This window comes from Monodon monoceros, unplaced genomic scaffold (genome assembly GCF_005190385.1).
Source record: "Monodon monoceros isolate NGI ecotype Baffin Bay Population unplaced genomic scaffold, NGI_Narwhal_1 Super_Scaffold_11, whole genome shotgun sequence".
Classification (NCBI taxonomy): Eukaryota; Metazoa; Chordata; class Mammalia; order Artiodactyla; family Monodontidae; genus Monodon; species Monodon monoceros.
In genome coordinates this window covers 120,858,651-120,873,628 of record NW_021703767.1, presented here as the reverse complement: position 1 = coordinate 120,873,628, position 14,978 = coordinate 120,858,651, and the positions used below count along the sequence as shown (strand labels likewise).

The 14,978-nt window shown below is 39.6% G+C and overlaps 1 protein-coding gene across 1 annotated transcript in view; it reads left to right on the top strand.

Annotated features, from left to right (window-relative positions):
• Positions 1-14,978, top strand: part of ATP1B3 (ATPase Na+/K+ transporting subunit beta 3) — a 41,680-nt gene that overhangs the window by 16,251 nt on the left and 10,451 nt on the right. Inside the window, exons 2-4 of the mRNA XM_029215208.1 lie at positions 3,046-3,174; positions 7,635-7,742; positions 13,260-13,444. Coding sequence (XP_029071041.1) covers positions 3,046-3,174; positions 7,635-7,742; positions 13,260-13,444 — 422 coding nt within the window. The remainder of the gene's footprint in view (positions 1-3,045; positions 3,175-7,634; positions 7,743-13,259; positions 13,445-14,978) is intronic.

Below are 14,978 nucleotides of genomic sequence, written 5' to 3'. Positions count from 1 at the left end.
AGTCTTTCTATTGTCTAGGTACCCTCAGGTAACTAGGAAGTTTGCAGAAGTAGGGAGTCAGATCACGGTTTAACACACGGTCTCAAAGTGTGTTGAACGGGTGTGGATGTCCAGGCCTTGATGAAGCCTAATGACTTACCTGTTCCCTGCTTACATTAACTAGCACTGAGGCAGACATGGCACACTGAACAGGTCCCATCTGCACTACCTATTACTCAGGTAGGGTAGCTCAATTCGTTTCATCCCTGTCATTGTCAGGAATGCATCTGAGTAAATAACTGCAAGATACTGATATATAAGAACAGCAGTTTACAACTTCTGTTTTTATTTTCAGGTATTTTTTTTCTTAGTGTAGGAGAAAGGTGGTTACGTTGATAAAGTACTGCCATCCTTGCGAGTGGTCTTTCATATGTGGTTTTTACAAGTGAGATTAATTTTAGTTTTTAAATGTTAAGTTTGTTCTTGGCGAGAGGATCTTATCAAGCAGGGGAAATTGGCTTCAGTGCTGAAAATCACTTATCTACTCGGTACACTCCCTACATTCAAAATTGACTTAATGGCCACTAGTACATGGCATCAGGTTTGGGACATGGCTGTTAATCTGTGTATCTATTTTATGAACCTAACTTTTTTTTTTTTGAGATTTTTTTGATGTGGACCATTTTTAAAGTCTTTATTGAATTTGCTACAATATTGCTTCTGTTTTATGTTGTGGTTTTTTTTTTTTTTTTTTTGGCCCCGAGGCATGTGGGATCTTAGCTCCCCTACCAGGGATGGAACCTGCACCCCCTGCATTGGAAGGTGAAGTCTTAACCGCTGGACCACCAGGGAAGTCCCAACCCAACTCTTTATAGGAAGTTTTTACACTTCTGTTCGTGTTTGCTATATGTTCATTTGCTTTGTAACCGTTTTTATAAATCCGCTTTATATTATTTTTCCTGAAAATTTAAAATCAAATTTGAAAATGGTAAGCATATTTTCAGATGACTTTGAAACACCGCTAAATAATTAAACTCCTGGCACCTGTTTTAAACTTCTCCAGTTTAATATCTACTGCGTCAGTTGACAAACTTCTGTGGCCTCAGTCTGCCTGCTCTATAAGTGAGGCTTTACTGGATGGAACACATCCCCCACTCATTATCACATTTATATATTTGTACCCTGGTCTGCTCTGTGGAGGAGTTTATCCATTAGTTCCTACAAATACCCAGATCTGAAAGAATGGTTTTTCTTCTGTATCTCATTAAACCATCCTTTGGGCTTTGCACGTATTTCATCTACCTCTGTAGTAAACTGATCACTTCTTTGAGATTGGTCTTCCTTTGTGTTTCTGCAACAGGATCACTCTGTGTGATAGGGAAGTGATGCAGTCTGGAGGCGACATCCTGTGCTCCTTTCTTCCTTCTGTCCTTTCGCTCCCTATTTTGGCCTCCTGGTAATTGGGGCAGGGGGAGGATGGGGAATGCTGGTCTAAATTAAAATGAAATTGCTTTAACTGTTTCCCCTTTGCTTAAAAAAAGGGGAGGTAGTTTCCTGGCCCGCAGGTAACAAATGAAAGTTATCTAGCTTTTGCCACAATCTGTTTTGGGGTCACAGGGTCTTTTGAGCATCACAAGAACGTTGTAGAGCCACTCCGCAGAAGAAAAATGGATATATTCAGAACTGTATTATTACAGAAGTCATAGAAGCTCTGAAGTTAATCCTTCTGGGGATGAGTGAGGGTGAAGGGTCCATAGATTCCAGGTTAGGAACCCCTGTTCTAGCCCTTCTGCTAGGACAAATATTAATAAGCAGGTTTATGTTAAGACTGGAAAATGAAGCTGATGTTAATTCAACTTTGGGGAATTAAGTGTTCTTTACTGTTGCTGTAACTGGGGATTTATTGAATATTCTTTGATCAGATTTTTTTTGGCTGTGGTGCGTGGCATGTGGGATCTTAGCTCCCTGACCAGGGATCCAACCCGTGCCCTCTGCATTGGAGGCGCGGAGTCTTAACCATTGTACTGCCAGGGAAGTCCCCTTTGATCAGTTTTTAAATGATCAAATATAAATGTGTGACGTTAACAATATATTCTAGTATATAATCTTGATGGTGACCACTTACGATGTTAGATCTTTGAATATAGACATTTGAGAAAAATAATTCTACATGTTCACAAAATAAATCACTGGCTTAGGATAGATCTTAGTGTTTCCAGATTGTGAAGAAAAAAAGGTTAAGCCCTTGATGTTGAAACTTGCGTCTGCCAGCTCTTGCTGCGTGCTTAGCAGGGAGTTATCAAGTCCCACTGGTTGGGATGCTCCTCTCTTCACTTCTGCATGACGCTTCCACTCAACCAGTGTTTCCTAAACTTTATTCATTGATACCGGCTTCATGATTTACCTTCTCTGCATGTTTCCTGGCTATTCTCTAAATCAGCTCACTTTTTAAAACCCAAATTTATGCTAATAATTACTGTGAAATACAGGGTTGACGTGCTAATTCTTTTTTTTTTTTTTTTTTGTCCACCTGTGCGGCATGCAGAACTTCCCCTAGGATTGAACCCCATGGCTCCTGTAGTGGAAGCACGGAGTCTTAACCACTGGACCACTGGGGAAGTCCTATGTGTTAATTTTTTTGTTTGTCACATATACATACTGGGGGTTTTGTCCAACCTAAAATCATCTTTTTTCTTTCTAGAGAGCATTAACTCCATTTCGGGAAATACTCCCTTATGTGCTGGAATTTTAAAGCTCTGATCTTGAATCAGTATGATCTGTGGAAGCTACTTGTACTTGGAAGTATCAGAGGAGAGCAGGGGGTCACAGGATGTGGGTGGGTGCTGCCTGCTGAAATACCCCTTGCTTGGGCAAATTCATATCGCTCTGAATATGAAGATACTTGGCTGTGTGCATGGCAAAGCTTGGAGTTCTAGCCTTGCAATGATGGGTCTGTTTTTTTACCCTGGCCACATCACACACACACACACACACACACACACACACACACACACACACACACAATGTGTATATCTTCAACTTCATGAGTTTTATTTTCTTTTACAGGTTTGATCTTGCTCTTCTACCTAGTCTTTTATGGGTTCCTGGCTGCACTCTTTACATTCACAATGTGGGCTATGCTTCAGACTCTGAATGATGAGGTTCCAAAATATCGTGACCAGATTCCTAGTCCAGGTAATTAATTATGTTGTGATTATCATGGCTTGTAACAAAATTGGGTTATACTTTATCTTCTCCGTAAGTCTGTATTATATAGCCGGTAGAAGATGTTAAACCTTAGGGTTAGATAATGTGAAAGTTTTGATTTTGTTTGTTGTTTAATATTTACATAGTGATATAAAGACCTTTAATATTTACATACTGATATAAAAACCTTTAATATTTACACAGTGATACAAAACCCTGGCTGATAAATCTTGAGTCTTTTGCCAAGAGTAAGCAGAAATGAATATTAAGAGTTAAAGTGAAGCCAGATTGATGAATATAGTTATAATTATGAATGGTGTTTATGAATATTGTGTAGTAATTTCACTTTGCTCTGAGTAATTTACTTATGAAGTATATATTTCAGCTCTGGTGTGGGTTAGAGCATTGGTCTTGTAAAATACATGCTTCATGTTTTTGTTTGTTTGTTTTTTTGCGGTACCGGGCCTCTCACTGTTGTGGCCTCTCCCATTGCGGAGCACAGGCTCCGGATGCGCAGGCTCAGCGGCCATGCCTCACGGGCCCAGCCACTCCCCGGCATGTGGGATCTTCCTGGACCGGGGCACGAACCCGTGTCCCCTGCATCGGCAGGTGGACTCTCAACCACTGCGCCACCAGGGAAGCCCCGTGCTTCATGTTTTTAATTGCTTAGTGTGGAAATGGTAAGAAGTCAATAGAGAATAAAATGAACATACTCTTAATATGTTGAATTATTCCCTATTGATTGTCTTAGGGAAAAAAATTTCTTCTAGGATACTGGAGAATGTACCTTCATACGGAAGAAAATCTTAACTGGAGCACTTGTTTAAGTCACATTTTCTCCTTCCTGATTTTATTCTTTTTAAACAGTTGGTCTTTGAATGTTAGCTCCGCTTTCGTTGGTGCACATGGCCCTTGTCCTCAAAGTGCTAGTAAATAACAATAATGTGCAGAACTCCAGTGTATCTAATTCCCAGAAATATAAACAACGTCCAGAGATGCTAGCAAAGGGACGGCTCTCCATGGAGGACCGTGATTTGGGCAGCAGGCAGAGTGGGCATGCAGGCCAGGGAAGGTGGGAGTCTGCAGCAGGAGGTTTCTGTCTGCAGCAATGGTTCTCTTCCAGCAGTGATTTGCCCCCCAAGGCCATTCAGCACTGTCTGGAGACATTTTTGGTTGTCACAACTGCAGACATGCTACTGTGAGTAGAGGCCAGGGGTGCTGCTAAACATCCCTGTAGTGCATGGGACAACCTCCCACAACAAAGAATCATCCAGTCCAGAATGTCATTAGGCCCACGGCTGAGGAACCCTAGCCTAGATCCTTGCCCACTGCATGGACTTCTCAGCTATATCAGCAGCGAGATTGAACCAGTTTCCCCAACCAGTTTTCTTAAAAAATTTGTTCTCATGGCTTTTCCTTTGTTTGCAGCTAATATTTATCTAAATATCATGAATAACTCTTTTGGTCTATTTGACCATGTATCTGAGACCAGCTCCATGCTAATTTTTTCCTCATCTTTCATTGTAGCCCTGCTTTCTTTCTACCTAGATGAATTCTAAGATAATTATTTCTCTTGCTGCCTTAAGTTATGTGACTATTACTGTTGAACATAAGCTGATCTATTTCAGAAATATTAAACCATTTATAATTTCATGAACAATATAAGCAGTAAAATGTATTCAATATACTTTTTTAAGTATATACTTTTAAACTGAGTTCCTTAAAATCATTCACCAAGTGTATTATAGTACTTAAAAACTTAATATTAGTTCAAATAAACAAATATATATGCACACGTATTCATATTATATATCAATATAATATTAGATGAATGTATACTAGTTAAATATGATTTTCTCTTCATAAAGGAATTATGGGTAATTAAATTTTATTTCTACTTCTTTTTTCTAAGGTTTTTGTTTTGTTTTTTTTTAACAATGACCATATTAAGTTTTTGGGGTTTTTTTGGTTTTTTTGTTGTTTTTTTTTTTTGCGGTACGCGGGCCTCTCACTGTTGTGGCCCCTCCCGTTGCGGAGCACAGGCTCCGGACACGCAGGCTCAGCGGCCATGGCTCACGGGCCCAGCCGCTCCACGGCATATGGGATCTTCCTGGACCGGGGCACGAACCCGCGTCCCCTGCATCGGCAGGCGGACTCTCAACCACTCCGCCACCAGGGAGGCCCTAAGTTTTATTTTTAAATGGCATCATTTCAATAATGTATTTGCACCTGGTAAAATAAATGCTAGTTTGAAATTGGTATGTGTATTAACATATACATGCATATGATATAAACATGTACCATCCATGCACACCCCTATAGATGTACACACATGCATACACACATATTCATGGTTTAAATTGTAAAGACGTAAGAGTTACTGCAGTTTTCACATACTGTTGATGTTCATGGTTTGGGGTAAGCCAAGACTATTTGGAGGACGTAGGTGTACTGCGTCAAAAAATGCAGCTGTACGGCACACTCCTGCTGTGTTTTTTTTTTACTTAAGAGTTTCAAACAGGCTGTTAAATGAACTAAGGCTCCAAGAGCATTGCTCAGCAAGATCTAAGAAGTAACTTGTATCAGAAATTCAGTTTTAGACATTCTGGTCTACAGAGTTTTTGTAAATTGAGTCATTTAAAACTTCCCATAGAAATAAGTCATGTTAAAGGAATGTAATCTTTTTTTTTTTATAAAGCATAAACATTTTCATATTTTTCTTTAAAATTTCTTTCAAACTGGATGTTTTATTAAAAGTTGGGTTTTTCTTAAAGTTGGGTGTTTTTATACAGTTATATATAAACTGCCTTGATTCTGTTACTTTTTCACTTACAGTATAGTATGTCTTCCTTCTGTAAAACCTTAAAAATGAAAACATACAATTTCAGACATACACAGATGGTCACTTCATATACTGGATGGTCAGGTTTTATTTCTACATTGAACATTTTTATTAAAGAGTCAGAAAGTTACTATTGATTTTGTAGTAGGTGGAGGGGTAAGGAAAAATAGGCATATGAGATCCTCCAAATCCAAGTGATCTGGTATGTTGAGATAGTAGGTGAATGGGGAATCTAATTGGGGCTCTTTTGTGCTGTATATGGAATAAGATTTGCTCTGCCATTTGGGAACATTGAGTGTTTCATCATAGTTGAGTAGCATCAGATCTATTGTAGTTTAACTCAAGAACCATGCAGATCAACAAAGGCAAGTATTTAGGATTTGAAAGAAACTGGGTTTGATCTAAAACGAATTAGATGTCTGTGAGCAGCAATTTTTTTTTTTTTTGGCTGCATTGGGTCTTCATTGCTGTGCACAGGCTTTCTCTAGTTGCGGCGAGCAGGGGCTGCTCTTCGTTGCGGTGCGCAGGCTTCTCATCATGATGGCTTCTCGTTGCAGAGCACAGGCTGTAGGCGTGCGGGCTCAGTAGTTGCAGCACGTGGGCTTCAGTAGTTGCAGTACATAGAGAGCAGCAAAAGCAATTTTAATGAAAACTAAAACAACCTTGTTATTTATTTTCAGATTCAATGCAAGGCTTATCTATAATAACTTTGATATATGGGGAATGTTTAGAAACTAGTGAGAATTTTAGGATTTTTTTGTTTAAGCCTTTGTGCAAGGCTGAATGTAGATCTAATGCTTTTAAATTAAACAGATTTTTTTTATGAAGTAGAGCTGATTTACCATGCTGTGCCAGTCTCTGCTGTACAACACAGTGACTCAGTTATACATGTACAGACACACTTGATCTAATGCTTTTGAATCAAGGAGAGCTTAAAGTTGGAAACCTGATGGTTAGAGATAAATAGGCTTACATTTTCTGTTAATAAACTCATGCAAACATATTCTATATACATGGGTGTTGATTGCTAATGTGAAATTGTTGGTGGTTATGCGTCAGTTCAGTATGAGAAAACCACATTTTAGTTATCGAGCAGTGTTTATTATTGAAGGAAGAATATTTAACTGTAGAGTTAAAATGGTATAGCCCTCTTTCACTGAATAAGGTAAGCTTTCTTTACGAATGTTTTCATACAGTTGTAATTTGAATGACAAAAGTGCTTAGATCTTGATTTGCTAAAATTTTCTCTGTATATTAATGGCAAATGGGCAAAACCTAAAAATATTTAATAGAAAATGAATGTAGAAAGTACAAAGTAGAACTTGCATCTTTTAAATTAAGGAACAGAGCAATTCTAACTAAGATTTAGAGGAGGTTTCTAATTGGTAGTGTCCGAGGTGATTGTGAAGATGTGGAATTTTTTCATTTTAGATGTCTCTTCGTAGTCAGATAGAAGTGGGAGGTTCTTGATAATTTCAACCTACCTGTGAAAACAATTTCCACAAAATTTACTGAGATCTTCCTTTTTAGAGATAAGAGTAAGGAGAAGGAGGGAGAGAAGGGGATTGCTATAATTAATTTCCCCCCTTTTCTTTTATCTCTATAGGGCTTATGGTTTTTCCAAAACCGGTGACGGCATTGGATTTTTCATTCAGCGTGTCTAATCCAGAATCCTATAGAGGGTACATCAATGACCTTAAGAAATTTCTAAAGCGTAAGTATGTTTTTTTAGAGTAAGTTAAAGATTTTAGTTATTACAGAAACTAGTACCAAATTATGATTACTTTTAGAAACATTATTCTTAGAGTTTGTCTTGCCTTTTTCTTTCTTTCTGTTAAACACAGTCAATTGAGAGGACTTGGCAAGTAGAATTTACGATTATTCATGATGAATTTATGATTAGTCCGTATTCTGACTTACGGAAAGCACAGGGGCCTAACCCTAATGGGCAGTTTATTTTATTTGATTTTTTTTTTATCTACCCTTTAATAAGTACATGAGTAAGTTCATTGAAGCATAACATTTATATCTGCATCAAAACAAATAGCATGTGACTAATGGAGCAAAACTATATTATAAAATGATGCCTCTAAGGATTTGGATCTTCGGGTCCAGTGTAGTGCTTGCGGTGTGGGGACGAGGAATGGTGTTCCTCATTAAAAGAAAAAAAAAGTTTGTGTATCGGTTGTGAATTTTTCAGAGCTACTGGTTTGCAGTGCTTTCTAATAGCCGTCCTGGCCCAGTTTTCTCTTCCATTTTGTCTGCCCTGGCTCCATGGTATTAACATTCACCCGAATAGCCATCAAGCGCCATGGCCTCTTGGTTCACGGCTGCCGCAGCTCTTCCTCAGCCACAGTCTCCTGCAGTTGCTTCTTAGAATGTGCAGGACTCCATTGCCACGGTCGCTGATGGGGTTCCCTATACAACCTTCTCATTTGCTTAACTTGCCCCCGCTCTTTGTCTCCCTCACTGGGACTTCCAGTTCACTGACCCTTTTATTTTATCCCAGCCGCTCCCCGCTCAGCTGCCCTTCTGGTCAAGCTTGTCAATTCCATAGTTTTTCATTTCATTTTTACTTAAGCCAGTACTCTAAAATCCCTCGCCTCTTAGTCCGTTTGTCATAAAACTTGCAAGTAGATGAAGCCGTGTAATGCCCCTAGATGAAGCCCTGTAATTCCTGGATGGAGCTCTTCCTTTGAGCCTGCCCTCTGAAGACTAATTAGCACTGTGAATACTTGATCATCTACCTCAAATGGATCGGATCTACTGCCTGGCAATCCTGCTGAATTTCCCTGGGTAATTCTCTGAAGGGATTATTTCCAGCCTCTACTCAAAACTCTAGCTCCTTACCTTTTCCCCTATAACTCACTTTCTTCATATAACCTGGTTTCCTACTTCAAGAGAAACTAGAAATACTCAGGTGGAAACTCCCCCAGTTTCCTTGTTACCAGTAAAACCAGCCTTCAGTTGCAGCCTTTTTGTCTGTGGTTTTCCTCCTGCTCTGACAAGGGGAGCTGCCCTTCCTCTTATCTAAGTCCACCTGTCCGGGTCATGTTTTGCATCTCATCCCCTCTCACTGCCTCGAGCATTATGCTAATTACTGATCCTTCTCATATATGTTTAGCCTCTCTGTTGGATCCTTTCTTGTCAACATGTAGAAATCCTCAACCTCCCTCCTATCTTAAATCAAAAACCTTTTGATCCTGGTCTTCTACTACCTACCGTCCTAAATCTCTTTCCCTTGGAAGTTAAATGTATATTTATTATTTAAATGGAGATGTTTTTGTGAGAGTATAATCCATGGTTTGAAAACCAAATAGTAAAGAAAGGCTTATACGTAGAACAGTAATTCCCTGCCGTACTCTGTTCTAGCTGCAGTCCTGTTCCTTTATTCAACAAATACTTCTTTTTGAGGGTCTTTTTTGTGTCAAGCACTCTTCTAATTTCCATCAATGAACAAACAAAGTTTCTGTGTTCGTGGAGTTTTTATAATCTAGCGGTGTGTTAGAAGGTAATAAGTGCTGTGAAGGAAAATAAGGCAGAGAAGGGAAATAGGGAGAGTTGAGAGGGCTGCAATTTTAAGCAGAGTGGTCTGGGAAGGCCTCATTGAAAGGGAATGTTTGAGGAAAGATCTAAGGATGAGGGAAGTAGCCATGGAACTACCCAGCAGCAGGTGCAAAGGCCCTGAGGCTCACAATGTCCAATGTGTTCAGCGTTCATCAAGGAAGTCAGAGGGGCTGGATGGAGTAAGTGAGGAGAGAGTAGTAGGAGATTGAGGTCAGGGAGTTAAAGGAGGACCGGATTGTGTAGGCCTTAGAGGCTGTTGTTCAGTTCTTTGACTTTCACAGTGACCAAGATGGAGGTTCTTAAGCAGAGAATAACATCATCTCACTCAGATTTTTAAAGGATCACTCAGGCTGTTTTTTGAGACTAGACTCTAGAGGGGAAGCAGGGAAGCTGGTTAGGAGGCCATTGCAGTCACCTAGATGAGTGGAGATAGTGGCAAGGTCAGGAGCAGTGAGGCTGTGAGAAATCGTCTGATTCTGGATACATTTTCAACAGGAAATAACTTCATACTTTTGAACTTTTTCTTCTGTATCTTTAAATGCAATCTGCTGGCTCTTGATTTATCACTTTTACATTGTCTTTACTTCCTGCCATGTTAAATGAGGATTTAGCTCACATGCCTCACACCTTCACCTAATCTCAATTCAAAAGTAATTGAATTACTATTTTATTTTCATTATTGGTTGCCTTCTTATGCTTGTCTTTACGTCATATTCTACCATCTGTAGAGACTCTCGTCTAACTCCCTTATTTGTATACCATCGTTTGAGAGTTCTCTTATGTCCCTTTTTTCTGGAGAACTCCTCCCTAGAGTCCTTCCCCTCTGCTGCAGTCTGTACTGGTTTCTGTTTAGGGCTTCGACCACCCAGCTGTCATTTGGGGAGTTCGTTTGATCCCTTTCGGATTGGATTCACTGTTTCTTGGCTCCTGCCTTCTTTTTCTTTATTTATTCCCTAGTTTTGATGGAGTATATTCTCAAATGACTTTGTAAGAAAAGATACATGAATACTCTTCCATTGTATATGTACCACTGTACTAAAAAGAATGAGATCTTACTATTTGCAGCAACATGGATGGACCTTAAGGGCATGATGCTGAGTGAAATAAACAGACAAATACCAAATGATCTCACTTATATGTGGAATCTAAGAAACAAATAAGAAAACCAAGCTCATAGATGCAGAGAACAGATAGATTGGTTGTTGCCAGAGGCAGCAGGGGGCAGGGCTGAAGTTGTGAAGGAAGGTCAAAAGGTACACACTTCCAGTTAGAAATACATAAGCCCTGGGGATGTAATGTACAGCACGGTGACGATAGTTAACACTACTGTATCGCGTATTGGGAAGTTCCTAAGAGAGTAGATCTTAAAAGTCCTCATCACAAGAAAAAAATTTGTAACTATACATAGCGACAAGATGTTAACTAGACTTACCGTGGTGATCATTTCACAATGTGTACAAATATTCAAGCATTCGTTGTGTTGTACACCTGAAACATATAATGTTATATGTGAATTATATCTCAATTTGTATTTAAATTAAAAAAATGTTTTTAAGATACATGGAATGTAGGTTTTTAATCCTTTCATTTCTGAAAATGACTTAATTCTGCTTTTATTCTAGTTTAGCTGTGTACAGAATTTTAGTTCCTTTGTATTTGCCTTTTTCTGCTCAACAGTGTTGGTTTTTCGTTTTTGTTTTTAAATGTATTTCCTTAGGGTTCTAAAATTTCCAAGTGTTGGTGTCAGTCTCTAAAATATCACTTTGTTGGAAACTTGATGGGGTCTTTCGGGATGAAGAGTTAGATTCTCCAGTTGAGGAAACTATTATTACTTGAAAATTTCCTCGCCTCAGTTTTCTGGTTCTCTTTCTAGAGCTGTTCTGTTAGTTGTTGGGTTTTGGATCTCTTGTTTGTCTCTCATTTTCTACTTTTGCTTTATTGTACTGGGGATTTACTTTTAGATCTTCAATGTTTAGCACGCCCTCCCCCTTCCCTTTTTTTAAACTTTGAATTGTCATTGTTGCTCTTAGCAATGCCTTTCTGGTGTTTAAAAGATGCAGTCTCTTGTTAAAAGATACATTATCTGCTCTGGGTTTTGTTTTTTTTTTTCCCCCTTGAATACTAATTAGAATTTAAAATCTTATATTGTTCAAATTATCTTTCAGGTCTCTCCCCCCCCCACCCCCACCCCCGTTTACCTACACCTTTTTCTATCTTACTTTAGACTCTCCTCAGGAATGTGGGGTTCTGTGCTCCCTCTCGGAATGGTCACCTTTCTCTGTTCCCATCATGTGCTGAGCAGGGGTCTTCATATTCTGACCATTCATCATCCAACTCCTTGACTCAGAGCGGTTTTGTGTAGAAGTGGAAGTTGGCATCATACAAAAATGGTCCCTGATGAACTGTACCAACAGAGTATATGCAGGAGAAGCCCTCGGAGGAAACTGATGTAGGCCTTGAATATTTTCTGCCGAATGACATTCATGATTGTGCCACGAAAGTCAAAAAGGAGTGACGAATGTCAGTGGTACTGTTTTGTTGTAAAAGTTTACTCCTATCCCCCCTCCCCAATACCTGAGTCATTCTTGGCTATTTAATGGGTACATATTTCCCATGATATCCTAATTTTTGATAAGTAAAAGTTGAAACCAAAATTTTTGACTTTTTTTTTTTTTTTTTAAGGGAAAGATCATACTTCCTTTTAAATGTGTTTACTTAGGGACTTCCCTGGTGGTCCAGTGGTTCAGCACTTTCCCTGCCGGGGCCTGGGTTCAATCCCTGGCCTGGGAACTAAGACCCCACAAGCCTCGTGGCATGGCAAGCAAGCAAGCAAATGAACAAATTTAAATAAATTTAAATAAATAAATAAAGTTAAATAAGTATATGTGAGTACTTTGAAATTTTGGTTCCTGCTTTTGGTTGAATTCATTTTAGGCTGGCCTTTTTCTGGTACCATTTATACCCACACACCAACAGTTCTTATTGAGGCATTGTGGCACCGTGTTTATTAGTGAGTGCCTTGCAGTAGCCTAAGCTCATTGAGGGCAGGGTCCACAGCAGACTGGCTCCCCGTTGTGCCCCTTTTGTCTAACAGTGTGTCAAGTGCACAGCAAACATTCGAAAAATCGTTGAATTGTCTCCCTCTCCTTCCTTCCCTATCTCCAAGTTGTAACCATTTTACTCCTTCATCCCCTTTGGATCTATCTCGTTACCTCCATCTCTGCTGAAAACACCCTTTTGTAAGCTAACATTAACTCACATGTACCCCTTTCTTTAGGCCCTTCATTTATGATTTTATCCTCAACACCCGTCTTACCCACTACACTGTAAATTACCTCCATAAGGGCAGAGGTAATGCGTTTTTATGTCCTCACCATTGTATCTTTTGGGCCAAGAGCATCGAAGGCGTTCAGATAATGCTGTAGCCGTGGCTAGTGCCACCTGATGGTGACAAAAGAGATCTGTCTGTCACCCAGTTTGTATTGAAATGAAATAGACTGCAAAGCGCTAGATAGCAGTCGGACTTTAAAGGAACAGACTTAACATTCTTTCCCTAAAATTTTCCAGTAAATGGCATTGCTGTTTTTGTCTTTGAAGAATGTTGTCCAAAGGATGATATACTTCTGGTTGTGTTTAAGGTCCTTTTTGGCTGTTTCCTTTTTAGCATATGGCTTAGAAGAACAGAAGAATCTCACAGATTGTCGCAGTGGAGCGCTTTTTGAGCAGAAGGGTCCAGAATATACTTCGTGTCAGTTTCCTCTGGTCTTACTTGAAGCGTGCAGCGGTGTGGATGATCCCGAGTTTGGCTACTCCACAGGACGCCCTTGTATTCTTGTGAAAATGAACAGAGTATGTACATAATTTATTGCTGCGGCTGCTTCTTCCAAATCTCTTCTGTTAAGAAGCTGGCAGCTCTTTATTCAGTGCTCCCTCACTTGGTGGTAGCTTGTGTAAAAAGCTAACAGTGATACTGACCTTTGGAAAATTAATACAGAAAAAAACAATTGGTTCATAGATTAGTCATAAATTAGGGAGTCACGCAACTTCAGTTTTTCTCTTTTGGAACTAGCTGTATGCACTTAAGCATAGATCAGAGCTTCAGGGATCAGGTATTCTGGGGATCATGCCCACAGCATGGTTGTGTTAATGTGCTCTGCTCATCTTTGCATCCTGTGTGGCAATGTAATTTAAAATCCCACGGCAAACTTACAAAGTTTTGGCTTATTTAACTTTTTCTGAATACTTAGTAGCAAAGCATAGCTTTATAGTATATGTAATTAAATAGTAGAAATAGAGGTAAATTTGCATTAAAATGAACCCAGCAGCATCTTGCCATGTTGTCCAGAGAAAGTGCCTGAATTGTATAGCCATTAGCAAACCAAGAAGCTAATGTGCTCTACATCTAAGTAACAATGTCGTGGAGTCATTGTGCAAAAGGAGGATGCTTTCCTTGCATAATGAAGTGATCTCCAAACCCTGTGCCTTGCTGCTCTATAAATGGTACTGCAGAGTTGTGTTCTGATACAGTTAACCTGTTGAGGCCTGTATGGTCTCCCTTGAAGAATGAGGTAATTCCTGGTCATTTACACAGAGAAAAGGCAATTTCCTAAACAGGTGCAGGCCTCTCAAGGGCTTGAGTTTACATATCACTAAAGTTACCATCCCTAATAAAACTAAAACTTGAGTCTTCTGAAGTTGGCACTGCTAAATAAGGAGTTTCCCTGTAGGGAGAGCCAGCTAGACCCTTAAGCGGCCAGACTGGCTTCCCTCCAGCCTCTCTTTCCCCTGTCCCCATGGACAGCGACAGTTTCTGATTATCTCATAGCACTCCTGAAATCATTCTGAAACATTGCCTGGCACATAGTAGGTGCTCAATAAACATTTAATGGGGTGTTTTAGCAACACTTAGGAACTAAGGTTAACAAAGTGGAGGTGAAACTGAAGGCAAGATGGGTAGGCCTGGAAGTGGGAGCGATCTGAACAACTATTTCGAGGGGACCCCTACTTTCCTCAGAAATGCTAGGGAGCTCATACATACCACATACTGTTAAAGTAGAAATGAGTTTTCACAATCCACACAAGAAACCCAGATAGTTTATTCCTCGGTATCTGTGGGGAATTGATTCTAGGACCCCTGAGGACACCAAAATCTGGAGGTGCTCAAGTCCCTTATATAAAATGGCGTAGTATTTGCATATAACCTGCGCACATCCTCCTGTGTAGTCAGAAGCATCTCTAGAGTACTTATACCTAATTCAGTGTAAGTGCTGTGTAAAAAGTTGTCAGCACACAGCAAATTCGAATTTTGCTCTTTGGAACTTTCTGGAATTTTTTTCCCCCAGATGTTTTTCATCTGCGATTGGTTGAATCTGCAGATGTGGAA